The following is a 12325-nucleotide window of genomic DNA, read 5'->3' on the forward strand; positions in this document are numbered from 1 at the left end:
CCATGCCCAACTGCATCAGCCTGCATGGGCGGGACCAGAACTGGGCAATGGCCCTTTTTTTGGTTTACATGCTCAATTACTTAAAAAAAAATAGCTGCCGAAATTTCGGCCGGGGGGGGGGGGGGGGTGGGGTGTTCTTTTCTGATGGCGGCTGTAGGAGATATCTACAGCTTATCAGTGCATCTAGAGATATGTTCTATTGAAGCATGCGTTAGCTAATAAGTCTGGCTAATTAGTTAGCCAAGTTGTGGGGTCCTTATTTGCGAGTAGAACAATAAGGCCTTTATCCTTTAAGTTCTGGTCTCCCAGTTTATTGTGGTGCTTGGCCTTTGGCTGTTGATGTTGTTTGCTTTTTCATCATTCACCTGATATCAAAAGAATTTTGTATTCCTTCCCACCCACCACCCCCCTGGCAGTAACTACAAAAAGAGGGTGTTTCACTAGTGGCCACATTCTTGCACAAGTAATGCCTCATTTCTTCCACATCCACACATTTATCCATTTTTCTTCTCCCTCAACGCTGTCTATACTTCTGGTCCACCAGATTACCATCATGACTTGAACCATTCTAAAGGATACCTTAACAAGCTGATTCACATCTTGTCCATACAAATCCGAAAAGCTTTTTTTTGCTTGATCATGTTCGGTACCATCCAACTATACTGCCAGGTGTTGATACCCTTTCACTTAAGCACCCTATTCTTGGAAAAGTAATAGGGCAAACAAATAATTAAAGAGGAAACAAAGAATAAGAACAGGATTACTGCCATGTTGGTTTCTTGATTTATGCCTATGAAGCTGAAATATATCTTTACAAGATGACGATTGTTGGACATAAGATGATGGGGAGAGCTTGTGTGGCAGTGGAAGTAGTTGTGGCAGTTTTTGAAATGATTGTAAGGAGTTTAGAATCGTCTCATGTGTGTTTTCACTGCCATTAACTCCACCTGCAGTTGGACAACAAACACTCGCTCAAATGTCTGTGTGCAGACACGGCAGAATGGCTTCATCAGATTCAAGCCAAATTTTAGACATGCTACAGTGTTCCAATGTTGAAGCTCATATCATGAGAGTTGTAGCCCTTCGAGTTCGCTTTCCACCAATTCAAGAATTTCGTCAATCGGATTCAAGATGAGATAGTACTGGCTGCAGCAAGGCCCAGCACCAGGCTGCAGAAAGGCCACAGCCCATGCTGCAGCAAGACACAATGCAGCAGCCCAGAATGCTGAGTGCATTGTGCATGCGAGGTAAGCCTGTCCGAGGGCAGATGGGCACTCTCAAGGCAATTTTCAGACATGATGCTTTCATCATCCCCTTCATTGTAATGGACTGTAGGCTTGGTGTTTGGGTGTTTTCCAAAGCCAATACTTGTAGACCAAGGGTTGGGATTTGCACTTGCTATAAGCTTGTAACTGGGACATTATACATAAGCCCATCATTGTGTAATATCGACCTGTCAACTGGTGCTCGACAGTTAGGAGTCGTTGCTCCTGTACAGTGGGTGCTATACAAAGCTAATACTTTCCCAAGCCAATACTTTCCCAGTTACAATACTTTCCTAAGCCAATACTTGTAGACCAAGGAGTGGGATTTGTAATTGCTATAAGCTAGTAACTGGGACATTATATATAAGCCCATCATTGTGTAATATTGAGCTGTCAAGTGGGTGCTCGATAGTTGGGAGTCGGTGCTCCTGTGTAGTGGGTGCTACACAAAGCTAGGGGTTGTAGCTCCTTGGTGGTGGGTGCTACCTACTCTGGCGTGGACGCTCCAGACCGTGGGTGCGGTCAAAGTATTGTATCATGCATCATACTGATATCGGATTTGAGTTGTAGCCCAAGAGGTCATTTGCTCCGTGGATGTAGACACACTACCAAACCACATAGACTTGCCTTGTGTGGTATGTGCAATTTTGAGTTATGTACTCTTGTGGTTATGTGGATGTATGCATATATGAGTGTGCTATGCAAGATGGTTCGTGGATGGAATGTATGATAGCCCCCGTGGTGACAGCCGTATGTGTGTGTGATTGTGATACATTTTTTGGTAGACCTGCCACATGGTTGTGAATGCATGTGGTTGCAAGCTGATTGTATTTTATGTGTATGTCTTGAGTGGGTGACCGTGTTGAGACTTGTAACTGAGTGTTACTAATGCCAACGAGTTAGTTGAGTAGACGAACGAGTTGGGTGCGTTTTTTGTGCACCACTGATTCCCCCCCCCCTCTCAATGTCTTGGGTTGATGAAAACAACTGCATGATCAAATCAAAGATTGTCAATCTCGTTAAGAAGATAAAAAGTAATGGAGCAACAACAACAACAACAAAGCCTTTTCCCAACTTAATTGTTTCGGCTACATGGATCCGCGGCCGGGCGAGATATAAAGCAAAGGAAAGAAAAGGGGAAAAGAAACATAGCAACACACCAGCTCCGGGACATCACAGTTACATGCGATTGGCAACATGGATCTTTGCCCTTCAAACAGCTCTGTTTGATGTCATACTAGGATCCAGGCCTAGCTTCTGCATGTCTCTCCTTACCAACTCATCAATAGTCATTTTAGGTCTGCCCCTAGCTCTTTTAGCTCCTTCCATCTGGATCCGATCACTCCTCCTTACAAAAGCATTCAAAGGTTTACGTTGAACATGGCCAAACCACCTTAAGCGACATTCCCTAAGCTTGTCTTAAATCAGAGGAACTCCCAAATCAGCTCTAACTCGGCCATTCCTCACTCTATCTCTCATAGTTTTGCCCCACATCCATCTCAACATCCCCATCTCTACAACACTCAACTTATCTATGTTACGCTTCTTGACTACCCAACGTTCTGCCCCATCATCACAGCCGGTCTTACAACTGTCCTATAGAATTTTCCTTAAAGCTTTAGAGGTATACATCGATCACACAACACTCCAGATGCACCTCTCCACTTCATCCATCCTACTTTAATTTTGTGAGACATATCATCGTCGATCTCACCATCTTTGTTTATGATTGACCCCAAATATTTGAAAAAAAATTGTTTTGTGGGATCTCTCTCTCCACTCAAGTTTCACTACATCGTTATCCGTCCGTGAGTGGCTAAAGTTACACACCATATTCTCCGTCTTTATTCTACTAATCATAAGACCCCCTAGATTCCAGGGTAGATCTACATAAGTCCAACCTATTGTTGATCTCTGCCACAGTCTCAGCCACTAGCACAATATCATTGGCAAAAAACATACACCACGGAACCTCTCCTTGAATGTTCTTTGTTAAGTCATCCATAATAAGCGTAAACAGATAAGGACTTAAAGCGGATCCCTAATGTAACCCAATACTGATAGGAAACTCATTGCCTTAACCTCCCATGGTTCTCACACTCATCACCATGCCCTCATGCATGTCTTTAATAATATCAACATATTTACTTGACACCCCTTTCTTCTCCAATACATGCCAAATGAGCTCTCTGGGGACTCTGTTGTATGCCTTTTCAATGTCAATGAAGATCATATGGAGATTCTTCTTGTAGGTTCTAGACTTTTCCATAAGCCTCTTAAGAAGGTAAATTGCTTCCGTCGTGGATCACCAAGGCACAAAACCGAATTGGTTCCTTGAGATATTGGTTTCTCTTTTTATGTGGACTTCAATAACCTTCTCCCATAATTTCATGGTATGACTCATGAATTTCTATAATTGGTGCAACTCTGGATGTCGCCTTTATTTTTGTAGATTGGTATAACAATACTTCTCCAGTCATCAAGCATCTTTCCAATGCTCATTATCTTGTTAAACAACTGGGTAAGCCAGGAAACCCCACATAGTTCTACACTCTTCCACACTTCAATTGGGAATTCATCTGAGCCTAGTGTCTTACCTACTTTCATCTTGCCCAAGGCTTCTTTAACCTCTGTCACTCCTATCTTCCAAACATATCTATAATACATGTTGTCATGTTGGATAATCACCCACTCCTACTTGAGTAGTCTCCAATTAGTAACCCGTAAAAATACTCACCCCATCTCCTGTTAATATCTTCATCATTAATCAACACTCTACCATCCTCACTTTTAACACATCGAACATGATCGAGATCTCTGCACCTTTTTTCCCCGTATATTGGCTATCTTATAGATAGAATTTTCCCCTTCCTTGGTATCCAGTTTGTTGTACAAGTCATCCTATTTCTCCACTCGAGCTTTCCCCACAAGCTTCCTAACCTCATTTCTGGCCACCTTATATTTCTCTTTATCTTCCACATCCCCAGTCCTTTGCCAAACCTTAAAACTATTCTTCTTAGTCTTGATGGCTGCTTGTACTTCCTCATCCTAGTACCAAGTCTTTCTAGGAGCCAGCCGAGTACCCTTTGACATCCCCAGCACCTCTTTAGTAGCTTTCTTAATGCAATCCGTCATATCTGTCCACATCGAGTTGGTGTCTCCTTCGAACTCCCACTTCCCTTGCTCTAGCAGTCTATCTGCAAAAAACCCAACGGAATCACCATTCAATGTCCACCACCTTACCTTTGGGTGAACAGCTTTACTTGGCATACGTTTCGGCAAACTGAGGCACATATCCAAGGTAGTAGTCTATGTTGTGTTGTTAAGCTCTCTCTAGGAATAACCTTATAATCCTTCCACAATAACCTATCAGACCTTGTGAGGAAGAAGTCAATTTGGTTGCCATGCAGCCCACTTTTGTCGGTAACCAAGTGCTCATCTCTCTTGGCAAAGAAAATGTTAGCAATGGAAAAGCCATAGGCAGTAGCAAAGTCTAGAATTGAGGTCCCCTCCTCATTCCTCTCCCCAAATCCATATCCTCCATGAACCTCTCCATAGCCTCTCCTATCCCTACCAACGTGTCCGTCAAACCCCCTCCCAAAAATATCTTTTCACTGGCCCCAAACCATGCATTAAATCATCCATGTGCTCCCAAAACTGTAGCTTACTACTTTCATCCATCCCTACTTGGGGTGCATACACGCTTATAATGTTGACAACCTCTTTCTCTAACACAACCTTTATTGATAAGATCCCGTCTCCTACTCTTTTAACATCCACACCATCATCGGATAGATCTTTATCCACCACTATGCCGACTCCACCTCAACCACTATGGTCTACCGAGTACCAAAGTTTGAAATAATCCAACATCTTGGCTTTATTACCCTTCCATCTAGTCTCCTGAATGCAAGCAATGTTAATCTGTCTTCTCCTCATAACATCTATCAGCTCCCCGTGGAGTTGTGAAAGAAGGAAAAAATGTAGGGAGAAAGAAGTTGAATACTGACTTGCGTGGATATGGCGCTGACAAGAAAAGAGGAACCCTGAATTTGGATGTAACCTGTGTCCAAATTACAGATCTCATGATACCATAGGTATTACCAAAAGAAAAAAACGATACCAAAGGTGCTTAACAATTTTATGGTGAGATTCAAGGATGATTTTTTCAACAATTGGCTTCATATGCTCTTTTTTTCCTTATTATCCATTGCAATCAAAGCACGGATACTTCAAAGTAGCAGCAAGATACATACCTAAGTCTGCAGTTACGTTACTGGATCAAGAGACTCACTATTACTGTCACCATTTAGGCCCTTACCAGTCTTTGTTAAGTCTTCTTTATTTTAAGTAGAAAATAGAGACCAAACATCTGTCCATGTAGAAAATAGAATACACAGAGCAAAAATGGCTATATCACACAGCTTATATGGTAAAAGAAACAACCCTCTTTCTTTTTATGATATATAACTAATTATAAAAGGGAAAAGGTTTCCTTGACCACATAGACCACTGTGGAACCTATGGACTGCACACCTAGTTGTGCCACATCGAAAGGTGATATCACAATTTCAACCGTCGGATATCTAAGGAAAAGTTTGGATTTGGACTAGTCATGTCTAAAATTTCTAACTCAAAATCAATCATACACCCACCCATGTATTGGGATGCATGCTCCCAATAGTCTTTTATTCAACACTTTATTTTCCACTTGGTCAACTCTTTTGAGATGGAACTTGACATTTGAGTAGGGGATCTTAGGGCCTACTTGTCCACAAAATTTCAGCTCCATCTGACGATCCACATGGCAGATATTTGTGCTGGTCCAGAATTTTCCTGTCAACTAAGCAGCCCGGTAAACCGTTTCATAAAATGGAAATTTCTGCAATTATCAAAAACTGTAGTTACTTTTTATTGCTAAAACCTAGGATTTATTCACTTCTAGGTCCATTTTCTTCTCTTTTCTAAACTACAGGTTGCAATAGCAAAGATTTTTTAAGAGTTAAAATTTTTAACTCACAAAAATAATGAAAAAATGTAGTATATAATTGAATAAAACCCTTTGATGCAGTAAAGATGTATATACATAGGCATAAGATTATAAGAAAGCAGCAGACTTCTCTCAAGGTCCTAGGCCAGAACCTGGTCCATAAGCCAGGCTATGTTTTTGGTTCTGGTCCTTGACTGGGCCAACATTAGCCCAAGCATGCGCATGGCTTGATGGGCCCCATGAAGCTAGCTCATGCGGATTGGAGGTTTGGGAGCTGAGGATATCTTCTAGTAGTTTTTTTTTTTTTTTTTTCTTAGTTTCTAATTCTATGTAATGAGTTACTTGGTGGTTAAGATAGATCCTTGCATGTAATAGCAATAAATCCTCTAGAAGGATTCCATCCTAAGTTTCTACTCTAGAGTTTAATTGGCAGCCAAGTAGTAAGGAGAGTTTCTTTTATTGTAATCTGGCCAATAAAAGTTATAAATAAAGGAGATGGATATGCTGCTCACAATTTTGGCTTTGGACATGATTTGTGCTCCTGTGTGAGTATGTACACTTTGGTGATTCAGTTGCAACTGCCATGGTGGTAAAACCCAATCGCAAGCCACAGGTGGTGAAGCCTTTAGTCATATCATTCTTCTTCTCTTCATCATCATCATCTCATTTTCTTCTCCTTTCTCAATGTTCAGCAGAAATTCCAGTAAACTATATACCTTCAGCCACAGACTCTCATGGTGGTGACTCCTAACCTCTTTTTAGTTTCTCTTCTCAGTTCCTTTGTTGCTTTTACTTTCCTTGACATCCAGCAAGATTTTTTTCAAAGCCTACCTTCATGCGACTCCCAGTTCAGTCCATTCTGTACAACAGAACTTCAGACTTGCATATCTCCCTAACCCATGTTCAGATGGTCTTCAACTTTTAGTATGTTGCTCTACTCCTCCTCTACTTCGACCCTAGTCAGGTATTCATCCAGTCAGCCATTTGTGTTTCTTCAAATTTCTAATTGTCTTCAAAGTTTCAAATATCTGATTCTCTGTTCTTGCTTGTTTCTCTTGATCTAACCATCATAATTCTTTGATATTTTAATTTATATACTCACACCATCAAGACCTCCATTCTATATTAGTTTCAGATCCATAGGATATATGGTTTGCTAGCTCTGATCCTATTTAGTTTCTGCCATATTCTCAGTTTTCTGGTTCGCTGCGAGCCTGGTTTCTAATAAGTTCACTAGTGTTTGTTACTTCAGCCTAGCTTACCTCATCAGCCTTCAAGCCCCCATAACGTAGTAATACAACAGTTTAAACTTATAAATGCGGTGTCTAGAAATTTCAAAAGATTATTTTATCACAGAAATATTTCCTTCTAGGCGGTAGAAGAGAGAAACTTTTAAGGTTTGGGACAACAATGAAGTTATTATAGTTTAGTAACAGCATTCACTCATTTTACAAACAGAAACTTTCAGCTACAATGGAACAAGAAAAGGGAAGTTTCACAATAGCACTAAATAAATCCAACCCAAGGAATTTTACAACTTACGCCATATTCTGAAATTGGAATCCCTTGTTGAGCACGTAGCATGTGTGCTTGCCTTCGCGCCAACCACTAACCCAAAAAAACTATCAATTAGGATTAAGATATCGAAGGTGATGAACTGTTTTAGAACACAAGCACACTTACCAAATCAGATCATTTAGAATAATAAAGCAGATGGGAATCAACGAATGAGAAAGGGTATCAATAAATTACAGCCAGTTTAAATAATTGTCAGTCAATCATTGGGAAAAAACAACAATTCCTAAGGAAAGGAAGGATACCAAGTTCTGATTGAGCTACAAGAGCCACCATAACAACATCAAGACATAATTATTCACCCCAAAAAAATCAAGATATAGTAAACAAATTACAGCATTATGCCACGAAATAAATGGCAGAAACCCTAACAACAATTGCCATAATCAAGAGCCAAAAATTTATCACTGGAACTGACACATTATGAAAAGTTAAAATCAGAAAAAACCATAGAATAAGTGATAAATTAATTTGAAAAAAAAAAAAGCCAATTCATGAATTGACGGCCATCAATATTAAAAATAAAGAACTGGCAATAAAAGAGAGTAAATGAATTCCAGTTAAAATTCACAATGTTTGAAACTTCGAGCAAAATGTCAGAATTAGCGAAGTTCTCTCTTTTCCCGGGGAAAAGTTAGGATCACTATGGTGGTTGATGTTTCGGTAAGGCATCTGACAGCAAATGCCCATACTTCCAGATTATGCTGCCAATTCCAACCATTTAATAGACAGGTCAAGGTCTGGATTGGCCACATGTAAAATTTCAGCCCCAAATCCAATCATTTACCCTCCCGTGTATTGACAATTTGGCACGCACCCATAAGTATGTACATGCACCACCCCATAGTCCCATGCACCCCTCTTTGTAGTATTGGAATTTTTTTACGGTTTCTTTTCCCACCCAACCAATTCGGATTGAGCTAAAAATTTGACATTTGAACATGGGACCTTGGATCAACCTGTCCAGAAAATGTCGGCCCCATCAGAGCTACCATGTGGCAGATGTTTGATGTTAGGTGCAATTTTGCATATCACCCAAGTGAGTGTCCCATAACAAGACCCCTGTGGGTGAAATCTAGCAAAATTACCGCACTTCTGAGAAAAACCTGTCTAAGTTGGTGAAATATTTCTGCTTTCCCCAGGGTCCTAAATCACCCCCGCACCAATCGAAATTTCAAACATTAAAACTTCATCCAAGAGAAATGTAATGGATTCCCGAGAGACAATGAAGAAGAAATACAAACCGCACAGTGATGATGACAACTCTACCAAGCAAACCATGGAAGCTGAAAGATGATGGTTACAGCAGGTGCAGCCATCAAGGAGCTTGCCCATCCTACCTAAATTTCCTTCTCTCACGCCATACCAATTTCAGAAACCTCCCTTACTGAAGAAAGAATTAACTACCTCCAAGGTTCCCTTGATCAGAACTTTTGAATCATAATGATGGGAGGAAAAACTCCACTATCCATAACATAATGTGAACAAAGAAATTCATAAAGCTGTATTAGGGAACTCCACAATTCTCGATATCAATAATCTAACAGATGAACCACTGACCGAGTGGTGAGGAGGGGGAATGAAGCTAGGAAGAAACATTTAATGCTTGGACTTTAGCTGGGTAGTTATGACTGGACCAAGTACATGGATCATATTAGATAATTGGCATCTTTTATGATTTAATTCCTATGGGAGGTTTATTTGTGCAATGTTTACAATTAACAAAGGAGACTTCTTTTGTCCGTAATGAGAAATCTATACATATGCATGTAAGAAAATCATCAATCAGCCCTAGCAAACCTACAGCAAAGAAGTTCTGAATCAGCACTGATGTTCACAGCCTAGTCATGGGCTTAGGCATTGGGTTCTTATTGGACCTCAATTGGATTCCATATTTGGAGCCCCCATCATTGGGTTCCCTCTGGCAATCGCCGAAAAAAAGGGTGTACCCAGTGCACGAGGTTCCCACCACTGCGGGGTCTGGGGAGGGTCATAATCAAGGATTAAAGTATCGGTATCAGTCGCTGTATTGGTCGGTCAAAATTAAGATACGTATCGGAGGGTATCGTATCGTATCGGAGATACGCTAAGATACGCTAAAGATACGCACATAAATGGACAGGGAACACATTTTTATACACTTTTGCATAAAAAAACAGTTAAAAAAAGCTATATATAACATGTAGAATGCATAAATACTTAAGTAGAGGGTATCGTATTGATAGACAAATATATTGAGTTGAAAATGTTCAAAATGATGAGGTTTGAGTTTCTTACAGTTTNAAAGTATCGGTATCGGTCGCCGTATCGGTCGGTCAAAATTAAGATATGTATCGGAGGGTATCGTATCGTATTGAAGATACGCTAAGATACGCTAAAGATACGCACATAAATGGATAGGGAACACATTTTTATACACTTTTGCATAAAAAAAAGTTAAAAAAAGCTATATATAACATGTAGAATGCATAAATACTTAAGTAGAGGGTATCATATTGATAGACAAATATATTGAGTTGAAAATGTTCAAAATGATGAGGTTTGAGTTTCTTACAATTTTTTCTTTCCTCATTGCCATTGCCACTGTGATAAGTGGCCTGAAGAGTGTCGTGGTGGTTCAAATCCTTGGCTAGGACCTTCTTCAATAGGAGCAACTACGATGATATTTTGCACTTGTCGAATATAGGCACAATATTTACCCCAGTCGAAATATTTATGGTAGTGGGTCTCCCATTCATTGTAGAATCTTCTGTACTGCTCAGGAGTGGCCAATGTTGGTCCTGCATAAGTCCCATATCCATAGCCTGAAGAAGCACCTGAAGGTACATGGTGTCCGTGTCCGTGTCCGGATGAGGAACCAGCATGATCTGAACTTCTGTACTACTCTGGATTGGCAAATGATTGTCCTGTATAAGTCCCATATCCATAGGCTGAAGATGCATCTGAAGATACATGGTATCCATGTCTGGATGAGGAACCAGCAAGATCTGAACTAATGCACATTGACTCTATGCTACTCATCAATGCATCGGTAGCACTCGGATTGTGGGATCGCCTACCCCTCCGACTATAAGACTTTGGTTGTGTGCGAGCACCATGATGACTATCTTGGGTTGCATGTGTAAATGCAGCCTCCTCTGTGAAATGTATTGGTACATAAGTTTGGCCACCACCACTACCACCATCACCACCACTGCCACCACCACTGCCACCACCACCATCATCATCATCATCATTACCATCATCATAATCATCATCATCAGCAGCAGCAGCACCACCATCCTTGTCTTGATCATCATCATCACTATCTGGTTGAGTTACGCTATATGTAGCACCTGATCTGGTCCACCTAATATCGTCATCATTGGAGCTATCATCATCCTCTTCCATAGCTGATGGTGCTTGGGTTTCATCATCAACAATATTTTTAAAATCTTCATTTATATCTCTAATGAGGTCATCTATAATGGGATCAGGTGTGGTTTCTCGTGGATCTTCAGATAATTTGTCCAACACTAAAACATTTTCAGTCTCCTCAATCCATCCCCTAACTGGATCTTCCTCGTCGAGTATGTGGGTGATGTCAATTGGGTTGACATCAATATCATCCCCTGATTTCTCCAATTCTAAATATTTCATCTTCAATTTCATGTTGTAGTGCATATACACTAGCTTCTCCAGCTTCTCATAACTCAGACGATTCCAAGGTTTGGTGTGTATCAATTTGAACGTACTCCAGTTACGTTTGCAACCACTTAAGGATGCCGTGCATGATAGTATTTTCATTGCGATTGGCCTCAAGCTTGGAGCGCTTCATCCATAGTTCATCCACCAATCAGCTGTACAAAGATAATTGCAACATTAGGAGTTTGAAATAAATTTGAAATACAAGGATAGCTGATTAAGCCTAAATTACCAGGGCGTTGTGTCCCTCTAGCACGGATAGCTAAATGATCAGCAAACCTTTGAGTGGCCTCTCGGAAGTACTTCACCTATACATGTATTAACATATTAATATGCCACTCAATGTATTAAATATTAATCAATGATTCAATATGTAAGTTTAGTAGACTACTAACCTCTTCGACTGCATCTTTGGCCGAATCAATATTAGGAGCTAACTTGTTGATAACTTCCTTCAAAGATTCCATCAAATCTTTCCTAAACCTTAAATTGTTCTTGTAGTGTAGATCCGGATTCAAATAATAGACTGCACTTTGACATCGACGATTTATAATGTTAAAAAATGCCTTAAATGACTTTGGGTTCTCCTCTTCTATCTTTTGTTTGACAACTTCCATACAATGCACTAAATTTCCCATCGTCTGTGCCTTATCACCATCAACTACTTTAAGTATCACAAATAGTGGTTGCATAATCTTAGTAAATCGGTATATCCTTTCCCAAAACTTTGTTGAGGTGATTAGATCTTGAATAGTTTTTCCAATTTCAGTGGTTGCATATCTACTACTGAACCACTCATTAGAGGTGAATG

General features: G+C 40.2%; 1 protein-coding gene across 1 annotated transcript in view; it reads right to left on the reverse strand.

The window, feature by feature from the left end:
* LOC122084156 (E3 ubiquitin-protein ligase SIS3-like) overlaps positions 1 to 7948 on the reverse strand; it is a 30747-nt gene extending 22799 nt beyond the window's left edge. Inside the window, exon 1 of the mRNA XM_042652239.1 lies at positions 7798 to 7948. Within this exon, the coding sequence (XP_042508173.1) occupies positions 7798 to 7839 (42 nt within the window). The 5' untranslated portion in view covers positions 7840 to 7948. The remainder of the gene's footprint in view (positions 1 to 7797) is intronic.
* Between the last annotated feature and the right edge of the window lie 4377 nt (positions 7949 to 12325).

The sequence above is a fragment of the Macadamia integrifolia genome, chromosome 7 (genome assembly GCF_013358625.1).
Source record: "Macadamia integrifolia cultivar HAES 741 chromosome 7, SCU_Mint_v3, whole genome shotgun sequence".
In the NCBI taxonomy this organism is placed as follows: Eukaryota; Viridiplantae; Streptophyta; class Magnoliopsida; order Proteales; family Proteaceae; genus Macadamia; species Macadamia integrifolia.